Raw genomic sequence first — 16,719 nt, 5'->3', positions numbered from 1 at the left:
TTTAAGACATACTTCTCATGATTAGCCACTGTACATCATCGTGATAATTGGGACGAATAAAGTATACGTGTAAGGCACATTTTGGACTGATAAATGATGTGCTTTTTGGACGTCGACATCGTGAGATGCGCAGTGTAAGTCAATGCTAGACTGAAATTGATGTCGATGAAGAAACTAGACGAGACTAGAGCGTGTGGAACTTTAAGTTTATATATCCAGCATCATTCCTCTTTGCCAATTTAAACAAGGTCAAGTACAGGAAGTTTGGCAAAATTCGAAGTTGACAACCCGTGCCACAATATACAAGAAGTTTGCCGGCTGCACTCGAATATAAGAGATCAGCGAAACCATATACAGACGACTGGCTGTACCCGAAAAGTCAAGAATATTACTTTCGAACATAGCCTATACACCTAAACAATTAGCAGTCAGGAAAAAAAATATATTAAAAAAAAATCAACAACAAAAATCAAAAAAATAATAATCATAGAGCCAATCAGGCCAACAGCTGTTAAAGGAACAATATTATTGTGTCGTACAACTTTCTAATCACACAGGTAAGGTTGCCTTTCTACTTAAAGCGTGATAATCACTTTCGTCATCGTCTTGCAGAAAAGATTGATCGCCAATTATCGAATTTTCATATGGATTCTCTCCATCAGTAATTTTAATACCTCTATTGATGGAATAGTCTCTATAGATAGCTACTGAAGTGCCGGAAGGGGATATCTCTCGTAGTTCGATGTCAACTGCGTATATGGATTCACACTGGTCGTCGGTTTGTCCATCGGCAAGTGACGACGCGGCACACGCGTTCTGTTCGCCGAGCACTTCAAGCCCGTACACGATATTATCCACCTCTGTAGGTAGGTGAGGTTTTCCAGATATTTGCACGGGAGTATCGTTAGTCGGTGTCTGTGACTTCTTTGGCTTGACAGGCGGTTGCTTTGCCACCTTAATTTCTGGTGCCCGTTGCGTATTTTGTTCCAGAGCTGGCTTCTTTCTTAGCTTCTGCAAGCCAGCAAATGCAGACGTTTTGACAGCGAGTTCTTGGTACGGATTTACTTCGGATCTATCAGGAATGGTATAGAAGCTCTCATCAGTACAAACGTTGGAGAATGCGGTGGCTTTTGGAGTAAGAGTGTCGCTGGAGATAGCACCAACTGGAGAGTAGAACTCATCTTCCCCCGAGTCTTGTGTAGGAACACTTGGGTTGACATCGGCGCCATTTTGGATTGGTCCTACCGCCGAATACTGGTATTTGTCGACGGAATCTTGTTTTGGAACCCTTGGGTTGACATCGGTGCCATTTTGCATTGGCCCAACGGCGGAGTACTGGTACTCATCGACGGAATCTTGTTTAGGAACCCTTGGGTTGACATCGGTACCATTTTGCATTGGCCCAACGGCGGAGTACTGGTATTCGTCGACGGAATCTTGTTTTGGAACCCTTGGGTTGACATCGGTGCCATTTTGCATTGGCCCAACGGCGGAGTACTGGTATTCGTCGACGGAATCTTGTTTTGGAACCCTTGGGTTGACATCGGTGCCATTTTGCATTGGCCCAACGGCGGAGTACTGGTATTCGTCGACGGAATCTTGTTTTGGAACCCTTGGGTTGACATCGGTGCCATTTTGCATTGGTCCAACGGCGGTGTACTGGTACTCATCGACAGAATCTTGTTTTGGAACTCTTGGTATGACGTCCGTGCCATTATTGGGAGGTCCAATGGGCGAGTACTGGTATTCCTCACCAGAAATATTCGATGAAATTCTCGGCCCATTTTCGACAGTTCTAACTCCATTGTACTGGTATTCATTGTTTTGAAAGTTGTGTTCTCTATCATCCGAGCCTCCTCCAGTTCTGCCTGTTTGTTTGGTATTCGTGATCTTCCTTTTGCACCTAAGATAATGATCGAGAGGGCAGATCAAAGTAAATGGTGTTATAATAAGACATTTCTCAATGGAGGATGTTTTGGAAAAGCGATATATTATTTTTCTTCAAAATGTGAATTGAAATATGAAAGAAGGTTTTGATTAATATAATTAAACAGATTGAAGCAGTTTGATTATTCAAGGAAGACAACATAGTATTTTATTGCCGATTTGAAATTTTGACAAGTTGTTCTGGTTTGGAGGCACTTTTTGGATAGCTTACAGAAAAAAGGTATTGTAAAGATTAATCTCCCATTATTTTTGTAAGAACTTTTTGGCTTGCACCCATGCAGTAAGTGAAGATCGCTTGCTCGATCTTGTAGTTCAGTCTTGTAATTAAAAAAAAAACGAGTTAGGCTCCCAGGAAGCCTGACATTCTCCCATCACTTCTTCCTTGTAATATGTACTGATTTACACATCTTATATTGCTCACTGACTTGATCAATAATCCACGTATTTATAATTGAACAAATACATCGACAAATCAGTGTGACTTACCAATAACAAAGAAATATAATGATAAGAATGATGGCGATGATAAAACAGGAAAGTGTCACTCCAATGTATATCGCGGCAACATTAAGATCTGCAGATGGAGAAAAAAGTTTGAAATACTTGTTAGCAAAGAATACGGGAAAGTTATATATGGCAATGTGATTTTCATCTCGATAATTTTGCCACTTTTCCAGCTTTCGCCATGTCAAAAAATGTCGAAAGCTTCGGAATTCCCATGAAGGAAAGTTTTTCAATGTTTGTTAATTTTTGCCAATGAAACTAATTAGCAGTTAGTGTTATTATGGAAGATTGTGGTAGTTAGTCTGTCCACTTGAGACTTGGTATACAACACAAAGACCGATTTAACTTAGACCGAACGGTTGGTGCATTTCTAAAGCCAAGAACAGCGAGAAAACGCCATTATTATACAAAAAAGTGGCGAATATCAGGAATGTATCCAAAAAGGCACTAATTATTTCAGCAGACTGTATTGATGTTTTATAGCATGTACATGTACAACATTATTATCACCATCGTTTTATTTCTCTCCTAAACTTACCCTTCCGTGGTAGTCGATCAAGAGTAATGTATGAATCTGTTGTCATTAAATCACTCGTCACGACGTCGACACTTGCTGTAGTTGATGTAATTGTCAAAATCGTCGATACGGTCGATGTTGCCTCCGAAGTCGTTGACAAGGTTGTCGTTGGGGTCGTCTGTACTTGGACAGTAGATGTTGTTACGATAACCGGAGTTGGGTTTTTATTGTCCTGTGGTTGCATTGGGGTACCTGCTCCAAAAAATATTGAGGACATTTTGTGGGTTTTTTGTTGTTGTTGGTGTTAATCATAAAAAGGCGTTCTAGCATGAACTTCTTGCGGTGACCTCGGAAATGTGGCTCTTTTTTATGACCACAAAATGACACAATTTTGGAAGCGACAGTGGAAATCATAGGTGAAGCAATTATCAAAAGGCAATTTACATCAAAAGTATCAAGGGGAACATGTTTAAGGTGCATTTATATGAGGAATAAATTGAGCATTTATAAGGAGAAGGGCACTTTTCAGAAAGGAAAAAAATGGGCACTTATCTGAAGTAAAAAGGAGCACTTTGCGGCACTTGAAAACTTGGGGCACTGTGCCCAGCCCACCCCCTTCCCGGGTCATAGATCTTGTGATATTTCGCTCCCTTATAATTGAAGAAACATATGTTATAAATAACATATTATAATCTTATTGCATAATTGAATCCTATATTATAAGGGGTGTCGCAGTCGACTAAAAGATGCGAAGGTCGAGGGTTCGATTTCAAACAAACTTACTTGGACGCACGAGACAGTCGACACTAGCATCGCGTCTTCTACCTTTACACGCAGTCGGAGACTGTTGACAACCAGCTTCGTTAAGACTTGTCGCATCTGTCATGAAATGAATTTAATTTCAGATACGTTTTGAAATTATGTTCACAACATATATAGAAACCATTATCACACACAGAAAAAGACGATTCGTGATTAACAGCTCATAGGTGTGATTACCGATTCAATTAAATATAAAGACCAGTTATGGTCATGCGATTGCATTGTGAAAGAAACGTTGTGGAATCGATCAGAAAATGTTGATCATCTAGCATATAAGTATTGGTGTGTACTGCAAGGTTCTGGAATCATCAAAATGATAAGAAATTTGGCCCAGTCTTCGTAAAGTTACAAGCACTGTACACATAAAGATGTATATGGGACTACGCACACGTGCGCGACACATGTGTTTATCTCTAACAGTCCAATAGATAAACTAATTTACCAAATATATCAATAAGTAGGCGGTTTCCCGGCAAATTTGTTATCATCATGTATAAGTCAAAACATACTCTTTCACATGATTGGTAATGAGAGCTTCCATTTCATTTTTTTGAAATTGGGGCGTTTCCAATACTGGTCTTTACCTTTAACTTCCATCAAGATTGATTAAAACATGACTGGCAGACTGAATTGTTCATTTTTAAAGTGAAAGTGAAATACAATTTATATACAAATTCAAACAATATGAAAACACGTACAACTGAATGTAAGAGATACATAAATAAGATAACATTGATAGCATTATTCATAAAGCATGCACAAGACTGTTGTTCAAAGCACTATCATTGCATACAATTACACCTTTGAAACAATATTGCACGGTAGTATAAAGGTCAAGGCAAATAAAAGTGTGTGTTTCTGGAAAGGTAAGTACTGTAAGCAAATAAAAGGTGATATTGGATATTTAAGAGAGGAAGAAAGAGAGTAGTGGATTTCATCATGGTCCTACTGATTTCATTTAAATCAGGAGAGTGAAGAACAGAATAAAAAGAAAAGATGGTAGGAGTTTTTGGAATGCTTGATGGGAGTGGTTCAGTAGCAATAATATACAATCAAGGTTTTGGTACAGATGTGGATGTTATACTGTAGGTTTCGTCTATTTCCAAATTATTGATTTCGATCTATTTTGTTGGAAATGTCCTCCCACAGCCATTTTACAATAAACGATTCTGCAGTCGTCGCAAACTATCAAGTAAATGCAATTGGTCTTAACTTTTTAATTGTAGGTAAAAAAAAAAAAAAAGACTTTGGCACAGGTATAATCTCCGTATGTTTCCGCATTCGGGGAATAACAGATTAAAAATAGATGCGAACACGTAGGACCTAATAAGAAAACATAATATAAGCCTTCATAATTCAGGGGGCTAAACGGGATCACCCCGCCCAAACCGAGTTAAGCATCAAAAGAGTTAAAGCATCAAGATCAACTTTTAAGAGGCTAGTATACGTCCCACAAACACCCCCTTAATTTTCAGATCCTGGGAGGAGTGACGAAATTAATTCCTGAGGAAATGTTTCCAAGTCCAACAAGTTTCGGAACTTCCTTTTCCCCCTTTTTTTGCTTCGATTTTTAAAATTACATTTATTTGTTTGTTCCTTCATGGAAACATAGACAAACTAATTTTACATAAGGTTTACATGATTTCTGAAAAGCTTTTCCACGTCATGCACTATATATATCAAATAGCCTACCAGTATTCGAATTACACCTGTTGAGCCGTATGATCGACTTTGGCCGTCTTGGTGCCAAGCTGCTATAGAATCTCTGCACACCGTCGAAACCAAGTTGCCGACAGACAACAGAGGCGACATCTGAATTCCACCCTGCCTCACAAAGTCTTGCCCAGGTTGCACTTCCGGGTCCGAGGTCGCTGTACACCTCTACGCGACCTGCACTGACTCCCACAGCACCGCCCCTGTCCACTAACCTCACATCTAAAGAAGAAAGTGGTTCAAGGAAGGCCCTTCTTATTAGTTTTAAGTAACAAACATAGGCGTATGCGAGGGGTTGGAGGGCTTTAGCTCATGGGATTTCGTAAAGTTCCGCTGTTTGGGCAACCAGCAACTCAAATTCCGTCAGCGAGATGCCCAAATATCTTCATATTATTTTGTGCAAGTGCCCGAATCGTCTCATTGTCTGGGCATGAGATGCCCGAATGTGCTATTTTTTAATTTGCGTTTCACTCACCCGCGGCAATTTTAGAAACTGAAGAGTCGATATTCGAGCAAAAGGCGTCAGCCCCCTCACCAATCCCTACCCATCTTCGTTGAATGTGCCCTACACCTGTCACTTATAATAGAAATTACATTCATTGTTATAAGTATACTTAAATCTCTGTATTTGATTAACTGTTAACGATTTTATTGTTGATTTGTGGCAGAAGTTATTGATAACAAGTCTTATGTGAAACATGACCCAGTTCATTTTAAGCTGGGTCGATTTCACGTATGGTGTATGTCATAACTTGCGAAAAAATTCATTTCCGTTTAATATGAGGACAAGGTTCAATGTTAGTTGATATTTGATATTCAGCCCTGTTACCCCTGTACATAAAAATTCTCTTGGGTCAATTCCAATAAGTCTAATTTCATTTGGACTTCCTGTTTAGAGGATTAAAACAAGGTGACTTTACATCACAATAATGAAAGGTTGTATTGCCACACTGTCTTATTGAATGTCCACAGATTCTTATTTATTTCTGTTTAGAACAAAACAAACTGAGAATTCAGTTTGTTTGGCCTAATTTTAATTGAGTAGAGGAAAGATAGCATCAAATCAAAATCCGATTGTTCCGAGTTCGACGCCCCTCTCTCTCCCACAAACACGAGCGCGCGCACAAACACACCCACAAATATTGTTTGAGGAGCATTTCGTTTTCTTTTTCTCTCCCCCCCCCCCCACTATTTTGTTCTGATACACCTAACGGTCAATTTTGTGGACCTGTTGGCTATATATTTGGGTGTCCACAATTTCATGTGTCCTATACAGTTCCCTTTTTGTTCATCGCTACTTTTATTTCCACCATATATTTTCTTGCTGTAACTTCTACAAAATATAAATAAATGTGGGCAGCGATCATCTAAATTCCACCGTGTGAACACAGTTTCCGATACAAAGGTAGTGAGGCGCTGTATAGTGCTAAAACGGAAGTAAATAAGAATCTATGGGCATGCAATCTGCTTACAACGACAGTCCTTCTACCGCAAATAATTGTATAATGTTTGATGAAATTTAGTATTTATGACAGTTTTTCTTTTCGTTTTTGAAAATAACAATTGTTATATATATTTACTTATTTATGATTCACTGTCAGAAAAATGTTTATTGTATTTTTTATTAATGTTATCGAAAAACTGCAAACTTATCTGAATGCAGAAGAAAATCATACCAAATCAAATTACAGAATACTAAAAAGACCGTTTTGATATGACCTCATGAACGGTTCGAGTAACCATTTTTCTGATTTACAGCACATGAAGAAGATCATTTATGACATCTTCAACTGACTGTTGCTCAAGTTCGAGTTGGTGATTGTCCGAATATTGTTTATTTATGGGAAGCTACTGCGATAGCACCCCCCTCCCTCCCCGCCCCGTAGGTCTCTGTATGGAAGGGCGATGGTTATACAGATCGGTGTGATCTATACCGGATGTTTGTGATGACCCAAAACGAGAAATGACCCGACTGTTAAACCAGATTACGTTTTTGTCAAGCAGTGTGACGATATATGAGATCTATAGGCCTATAAACTATAGTATATCACATAGGAAAACATTGCAAGGTTGCCCCGAACAATTCGAGACCAAAAATATATAAGATAGGCCTACCCCAGTCAGACGACACCAGACTGAAAACAAACCGAACAAAAAATGAAATTACCATACCCTGAATAATAAAGAATCGGTCGATTTAGCGGTTTGACTTGGGTATGAGTATATCAATTATAGCTAATTTTACATCATAATACCATGCAATTGGGTTTGACAATAATATTATGATAATAGTCCAGTCCCATGAGAGCATAAAATATCATTCAAATCCAACCAAACAATCTTAAGCTCAAAAGTTTTGCGTCTATAAGTCGCACAGTTTTCACTCAAAAATTTATTTCACAAATTGAGTTACGAAATTATCATAATGAAGAAGCCCGTCTGGTGAAGGTTTTATTATGAAAACTGTCTAGTTTCATTTTAAACACAAAGTGGAGGAAACAATATTTTCATGACATTTTCTTTTATATCTGGAGTCGTTACACTAGAAGCTATAGTAACATTGTTTTCTTGATATTTACATGTAACGTTATCATTTCAATACTTAACAAATATGCGGGAAAATTGCATTACTTTCAAACTACTTTTTATTTGTTTACAACATTTTGTAAGAATTTGTGCTGATGAAACAGTTTTGGCCTTAACTGTGTGACACTTTAATTTAGCTCTTTTTCTCCAAAGGCACTAAATTGATTACTTAACATGTTATGTAACTTTGTTTCTAATAAATACGGGAAGAATACAAGTTCAAAACTATGTCCGAATCAGTAATCCGAATTGAATGAATGATTAAATATTATTGATAGTCGAATCAATGACTTGATGATGATCATAGTAGGCGTACAGACACATTTTTGCGAAAGGGGGGGGGGGGGGGGGTTAAGCATTTTGCCCGAATACCAACTTGCTTGTTTAAAAATTCTGTGAGACAGCGAGCTAAAAAGAAACCAATCTAGTTTTGGCATTATTATGGTAAACTGTATTTCGGTATGAAGATCCACTGGCAGAGATATTAAAGAATTACATATTTGGGCGTAGGCCAACAGTATAAATCAGAAGGGTTTTAGATATATCTACAGGGTATTATGTGTTTGCTATACCTACGCGGTCTACGATATATTACATCGTAACAGAGTATGTGTTATATTCCATTAATTACATTATTATAGGCCTATTATTTATCGCTGCTAATCTGGATTGGAATGCGATAACCAGAATAAAATCAAATTCGATTGAAATATACTCACCTCCAATATTTTGAGAAAATGATCTGGCAAACAAACTGAGGACAAACATTATTCTTGCTGCAAAGTAGGGCGAAAGACATTCCGAGACAACTCTCATGTTGATCAATGTTTGAAAGCAAAGCTATCCGTAAAGTCCACAATCAGGTCGAGGGTTAATTACAAGAAATCGTAAAAATATAGTAGTATTCTTCCTTGGTAATAATAATGACTTTTACACCTTTTTAGTAATTAAGTCCTTTGTTCAAATTTCAAGCAAATTAAAACTGTAAAACCGTCCAACAATTCCTCCAAAGCAAAGAGTATAAACTATGAAATAATAATATTATTACGTGACACTATATAATTATGCTGAGAGTGTCCGGTATATTCGCGAGCACACGTCGAGTGAAACAAACAACTTTTCAAACACAGAGTTTCCCGGATGTTGAACGAGTAGGCCGATAGAAATACTTTGTCTGTGAAAAAGAGAGACCGACTGCAAAATTGATAGCTAAGTGGTAATGTTTTAATTCCCGAGAAGTTATATAAGAGCTTTAATCACTCCAGCAATAAGTCATAAAATGTAGAGCTTTTCACCACGTTTTTTTTATAGATAAGGTGAGGATGTGATGACGACTATGGCAAGGAATGCTGCAACCGCTTGTATAGAAAATAACAATCCAAATGCACTTATGATTCCTGGTTGTGGGTTGCTTGTAATATCTCAGTCACACCAAACGACTCCAAACCGATAACTATTAGGCATTCAGGTTAAAGGCTAATCCAACCCTTGTTTTAAAAAAAATCATTCGTAACGCAAAAAATAAGATAAACTGAATGAAAGTTTGAAATAAATCAGACCAATGATAAGAGAGTTATGAATGTTTGAAATATGAGATCGCTGAGTGTATTCGAATCTCAAATTGGCAATTCGGTAGGTGCACTGTGACCACTGAGCTGAACTGAATAAACGTATTTTCAGTTCAGTAACATGTGACGTACCATGCACGAACTACGTACTCTTCCGTTTGTCGTGTACAAAAGTATCATTAATTTATGTTTTTTTTTCTCGTAAGTGCCTCCTCCCTTGCGGCACTGTCTCAGGCAGGGCCTAATTCCCTAAGAGCATAATTATAATATGTCCTTTAAAGAGAAAAAAGACCCTCTTGAGTAAAACATTGATATAACATTGATATTTTAGTTACTTTGTGTCTTGCAACAAATGGGAAAGTAGTCCGGCACTACAATGATATTACCTACTAGTTAGCCAATTAAGTTATCATGTGTGTAGTATTTACGACTTTCAAAGAAATCATAGTTTTCTTATTATTGTCCAATTTCGCTAAAACTTTCACCAGTCTGCTTCTCTGATTCTTCTGCTATCTATGAGTCTAGAGTAGTTTGTTGTTATGGTGTTGGTTTTTCCTTTAATGGGGTTTTGGTCTGTTGTCGATGTGACTGGCGCTAGACCGCTCATGTTCCTTGTCATGTTCGACCGGATATTGTGCACTGGTCTACCACCAATTTATTAACCTCTGTGCTGTGATGTCGTGCTTGCTTTGAAAAACCATCAAACTTCCGACTTTAAAAGCCCTTAAGCTTGGAATTTCTAAGCAATCTACTGATTGCCTCTATTAAAATCTGAGAGGTACAATTTGAAGAGGTTTATTTGATTGCTAGTAATTCCATAAATTGAATTTTCCTTTGTAATAATTGCTCCCTTCCCCTCGTTATAAATGCTCCTTTTCTTCTTTGATGAGTGCGCCTTCTCCATTCTTATAAATGCCCCTTTTTTTTATCCCCGACGAGTGCCTCTTTTCAGGTGCGAGAAATTTCCCTTTCACCTCTTATATAATTTGCCCATTTATACTTTGACACGTGCCCCTTTTCCTTTCTAATAAGTACCATATTTGCTTCGGATAAGTAACCATTTTCCTTTTCTATATGAAACCCTCCTCTTTTCAAAATGCCCCTTTTCACATCTGATAGATGCCCCTATTAAAATATGATAGGCACCCTTTTCCTTCAACAGATGCCCCCATTTCCATTCTCACAAGCGCCTTCTTTCATCTCTGTCGAGTGATTCTTTTCAGGTGCACTGTAAGAAGTGCTTTACTTTCACCTCTGATAATTGCCCTGTTTACATTGGCACTTGCACCTTTTCTTTTCTAATAATGTCCTTTTCCTTTCTGATAAGTGCCTACTTTTCATTTCTCCATTACATGCACCCCTAATTTATAGTTGTTATAATCATGTTACTTATAAAAGAACTTGTCAGACTTTCTTCATTTAATTTAGATTGTGCGTAAAACTAAACAGGGTTTGTTCAATGTCTTCTTTATCGGATGTAATTTTCGCCCGTTAATATTCAGGCCATCTCACCTAACTGCAAAGTATGTTGCTTAATTAAGCAGTATCATGTACCACGTAAAGAAAGAAACAAACATTTATATCATCCCTGGTAGAGTGTAATCACAATCATGACGATGTAGGGATGTACCAATGTTTACAAAATGGTGTAAGATTTGTTGATGTTTCCTTTTGTAAGTGTCCCTTTTTTCCAGAAAGTGCCCTTTTTGCTGGTGCCCCCTCCCTATTTTGGAAGACGCTCCGCCGCCCCTGCATTATGCTACTAGGTAGTGATAAGAATTTTTGTTCTGACCCCAAGTTTTGTTTAGCTCATTACGCCACTGACTCTAATGATCTAATCCTTCCCTCATTTTTTTTCTTTACGTTTTAGTTATTTTTAGTTAAATTGGTCTCCTTAAATACAATATCAATGTTTATGTATTGTCAAAATATTTCAGTGTAGTGTTTACGTGATTATCATTTTAAATGTCATTCTTTTACAGGGTTCGATAACAATAACATTTCTAATTTTGTTTTGTCATTTTCCCCTTGCATGTTGTTAACAAAGTTACAATACTTATAATAAAGATGCTTTCCCACGTTTAATGAGCAATCAATATAGTATAAAAAAGTAAATAATTTAGTCACCCAACTTTCAACCAAAAGCGGAGTGACGTGGCGTACGTGGATTTTTTTTGGTCGTTATTTCACCCTTTTTGTTTTAGGCATGTAAGAAGTTAAAATGTATCTTGTCCCCCAATCCAAAATTCATCAAAGCCGAGAATTTGTTTTCCATCCTTTGTACAATTGTCCACCTCATATAAATTTAAAAGCAATATCCTGTACATTAAAAGGCTAAATCACTCCACAATTAAGAAGATAACGATATCAATAGTTTTTAAATAGTCGACCCATACGTATAATCGCTGATAAACGGTGTTGATCATGCATTATTTCACCACATCCAAGTGTGGTGAATATCCGAATGCTTGCCCAGTGGCGGATCCAGGGGGGGGGTTGGGGGGGTTGCAACCCCCCCCTTGGGTGGCCCCCCCAAAAAAAAAGAAAAAAAAAAAAGGGAAAAAAAGAAAAAAAGAAAGAAAAAAAGAAAGAAAAAAGAACGCACGCTGGAGAGAAACCCTTTCAAGTGCAAATATTGTGAGAAGATATTCAACTCATCTGGTAACTTAACCAAACACATGATAACTCTGGATATAACTATGTATTAAACTGTTACTTGATTTAAAAAGACGTTATCATGCACTGCTTTTTATGGTCTCCATTGTGTTAATAGATGCCAGGAAAACATCACTTACGGGGTTCAAATAAACACCCCCAAAAATCGGCTCGCCGCTTCGCGGCTCGTGGACGATGCTCCGCATCGTCATTATTGGTCAACCCCCCCCTCAGCAAAAAGCTAGATCCGCCCCTGTTGCCGGATGTATTTATGCCTCTTCATTCGCGTGATATTTAATGTGCCATCATAATATCAACAATAGTATACTGGTGATAGGCTATATCACACATAAACAAGCAAGCAACAAACAATAAATCTGACACTTTTAATCACAAATAAAAAAAAATAACAGAGAAGTTGCAATCGGTATGGAGCGGAAGTTTAATTATGTCATGGTATGTCACTGCTCGAACATGTAATTACACATTGTATAAACATTTTACATTTTTGTATGATAAAACTTTTGCCAATCTTCATGGTGAGTCATAATAGGTGATATTCTTGATCAATATAGCAATCGAAATTCATTTTCATTCTTTACTATAGACATGCAGGGGTCAGCGGTCAATTTGCGTTTGGTATGTTTGTGTGTAGGTCTATATGGGGGAAGGTGGTATACAGCCCGCGGAAAGTGTTTTGGGCGTCCACCCCCCTCCCTCATGTGTTAACAAAAAATGCCTATTCGTTGTCTGAAATATGAAGGCGAAGTCTCGATACTATACATGGTATTCAATGTTATAGCACAGTCGCCGCTGTAATTGATTCCGTAATGGAGGGGGGGGGGGGAGTAGGCGTATAGACTCACAGTTTGTCACAGTTTGTCATGATGACAAAAATTATCGCACCTGTACTCCACTATTGAACTCCTCGTGCTATACAACGTCATTAACATAATTAACAATTCCAATGTGTATACTTGGGAATATACAAATGCAGTGATGTAGCTACACCGTAGGGGGGGGCGTTCTCCAAATAAAACAGCAATCATAAAAGGAGAAATGGGTGAAAGAACGAAAAAAGAGGAGAAAGGGAACGTAAACATATAAAGGAAAAAGCACTTCATCCGCATCGTGTAATTAGTACCCCCACCCCACCCCCTTGTTGATTGTGTCCCCTCAACGACTAGACCCATGTTATGTCAATCAGCACATTCATAATTGATCTTGTACTTTTGAACCGTTCACCATGCATATACATGATGTAGTATACTTTTAATCACAGAGAAATTCCCCCGACATGTACACCGGAAATCGCTTCTCAATGCACAAGGTTACCTATTTTCACACGGTCCATCTTTAGTTTCATTTTCTCCCGATAGTACATATGGCAACAAATATGAATCATCACCCCCAACAAATAGTTTACAACAAAAAAGTGATTATAAAAGAATAGATGTCTCATAATTATAATGTATACCGGTTTTGTAAATTTCTGATTTAGTTTTTGTCATATATCTTAGGTCAATGAGCTTGGAACTGAAAAATGTATTCATTTTCTACATTTACTTTTTTTAAATGACAATATATAGGCCTAATGCACTTACTGGGCTACTAGTATACTCCAAGTTTCTCGACATCCGTTGATACACCACAACGACGTTTACATGAGCGTCACTGGTATGAGGTGTATCTCCCATCCCCTTAAACAGTTCTGATAGCACATTTGTATATCTATTCTTAGCCTTGTCGGCAATTTGAAATTCTTACAAACCAGTTAGTATTATCATTGTTTTATTAGTTCCTGTATAACATGTGGGCAGATTAGGTCTGACGTCCCCCCCCCCCCCCCCCCCACGCTCCCAACTTCCTCAAAATGGTCCGGTGGCACCCCTGCTGGTAGTTTTATACCAACGATCTATTTACGGTGATCCCTTTGTCTGTACAATGTCCGGTGAGAAAGCTTAATCATCTGAATGACTAATCTTAATCCAATCATGATAGTTCAGTTTAAGTTTACTTTATTATTCTGATTTTACTCGAATGAACTTTGTTTTAAAAAAGTGCGCAGTCTAAACGTTTAATGGTAACGGGAAGTCTACTTTCGTCATTATTATTTTTTGTTTACAACTCACAATGTGACCCACAAATGTTTCCCTTTACATGCCTACACATTTTGTTGTCACGATATTGCAGGCAAATCACTTATTAATAAACGAAAACACGGATATCTCTACTTTTCTTTGGCACGGAATTGTTGACTTCGTAACTATTTTGTATTAAAAGACGGAAGTTCCTGAACTAGTTTTTGATCGCTATGTCCCAAGCGAACCAAGCTGGAATCATGGTTGGAAGTTCTTGTAAAAGTCCGGCCACTTACTCTCACGATACCTAAAATCGAGTACTGTGTATTACTTTAAGGGATGGAGGGGGTGCAACTCGGGGTTTTTTTTTTTTTTTAAATTTATTCTTCCATTCTTCATTATTCCGGTAAAGCCGTTAAAGGTTTCAATATTTTTGTTTATTATTATAAGGTTTATTATTCGGAGACTAATATAGGCCCTTAATAGATTTTTTTTTAATAAAGAAAATGAAATCGCTTGCAAATGTTGCTAACTATTCTTTCCAACACAGTCAGCTAACAAGTAGGTGGAAACGGTGACATTAAAATAAGAAATAATTGTACTTTTGACTAAATGTTTATACTCACATCCAACGATGTTTTGAACGTGAGAATCTTTTAATAAATCTTTAAAATCATTGTAATTGAAATATTTAGTGAACATATAAGAGGCGGCGCTCCAGAGGGTGCAGGGGGCACAGTGCCCCCTTATTTTTCGTGTACCACGAAAGTGCCCGTTTTATATAGGAAAGGGCCCATTTTTCTTTGAAAAGTGCCCCTTTTATTTTGACTTGTGCCCCTTTTCCTTCGACAACTTCCCACTTTTCTTTGCAATAAGTGTCCATTTTAATCTCTATTAAGTGCTTCTTTTCATGTACGAGAAGTGCCCTTTTCAATTTTGATGAGTGCCCGCTTCACCTCTGATAATTACCCTATTCAAATTTGAGAGGTGCCCCTGTTCCTTTGTAAGAAGTGCCCTTCCCCTTTTAATAATTTTCCCTTTTTACTCCGAAAAGCGCACCTTTTATTTTCACATGGGCCCATTTTCCTTTCTATTAAGTGCCCCTCTTCCTGATGATAAATACCCCCATTAAAATAAAGAGCTCCTTCCCCTTCTCATAAATGCTCATTTTCACCTATGAAAAGTGTCCCTTTTCATTCTCATGAGTACCCCTTTTCATATCTGGTCAGTGCCCATTTTCAGGTGCAATAAGTGACCCTTTTCACCTCTGATAATTTCCTTTTTAACAATGCTACGTACCCCTTTTCCTTTTTAGTAAGGGACCTATCCGCTTTTCATAAATGTCCCTATCGAAATATGATGGGTGCCCCATTTCCGTCGACAAATGCCAATTTACAATCTCATTAGTGCCTTTTTTCATCCCCTGTGGGTGCCTCTGTTCAGATATTAGAAGTGCCCCATTTTCACCTCTGATAATTTATGTTTGTACCTTGACACGTGCTCCTTTTCTCTTCTAATAGGTGTGTTATCCCCCTGTTATCCCTTTCGATAAGTTTCCCCTTTTCGTCTAATATCATTAAACGTGCCCTTTATTTAAAGCGACTAGGAGCAAATTCCCCCGAAGCTCGCTCGCTACACTCACTCGCATTTATAAATGATATAATTATGTTGCTTATCAAAGGCCTTTTCAGTCTTCCGTTATGAGAATGTGCTTATAACCCTATCAGGATTGGGTTTTTTCCTCTTTATAACTGAGATGTAATTTTTCGCACTGCGACCTCACAAATCTTAAATGTTTTCCTTGCTCGCTTTTAAATGAATATTCAGACCATCACAATAAGCAATATCTTGTATGATGTATAAAGAGAAAGCAATATTGAAAGCATCCCGGATAGTGAAATCACAATGTAGGGGTATATACCAATGTCTGATAAAAATCGGATATTTTCCATACATCCACTTTGGAAGTTGCTCCGCCGCCCGTGTGTTTTATCATTATTTTATTCGTGTATATCTGTTACATTTGTTGTGTTTATGTGTGCAAGTCCCTAAAGAATAACAGTGTCAAAATTACCGACTAGGCCACCCTGGGCTACAAACAAATAATAATAAAAAAATAAAATAAAAAATGAACAAATTATGATTATGCCCTAGCCTAATATTATGTCACACGTAACTCCTGCATCGTAGGGGTATAGACGGGAAATTTTCTCACAATGTTCTCATGCTGTTGATTAGTAATTTTGCCCAGATACGGTGTCATCAGTAGATTGCTCGGAAATAATTCCAAGTTCAAAGGCTTTTAAAAATGGAAGTTTGATGGTTT

At 37.7% G+C, this 16,719-nt stretch overlaps 1 protein-coding gene across 1 annotated transcript; it reads right to left on the bottom strand.

Moving 5' to 3' along the window:
• Positions 1–343: 343 nt before the first annotated feature.
• LOC105439961 lies at positions 344–9,411 on the bottom strand. The gene is made up of 6 exons (XM_011669533.2): positions 8,809–9,411; positions 5,483–5,725; positions 3,752–3,847; positions 2,990–3,220; positions 2,434–2,521; positions 344–1,903 (listed from the first exon to the last, which is right to left on the bottom strand). Exons 1-6 carry the CDS (start codon positions 8,903–8,905, stop codon positions 550–552), a joined length of 2,109 nt encoding a protein of 702 aa, XP_011667835.1. The 5' UTR covers positions 8,906–9,411; the 3' UTR covers positions 344–549.
• Positions 9,412–16,719: the final 7,308 nt, after the last annotated feature.

This window comes from Strongylocentrotus purpuratus, unplaced genomic scaffold, assembly GCF_000002235.5.
Source record: "Strongylocentrotus purpuratus isolate Spur 01 unplaced genomic scaffold, Spur_5.0 spur5_contig_825, whole genome shotgun sequence".
In the NCBI taxonomy this organism is placed as follows: domain Eukaryota; kingdom Metazoa; phylum Echinodermata; class Echinoidea; order Camarodonta; family Strongylocentrotidae; genus Strongylocentrotus; species Strongylocentrotus purpuratus.
Note: the sequence above shows the minus strand (reverse complement) of the source record. Positions and strands in the feature narration are given on the sequence as shown.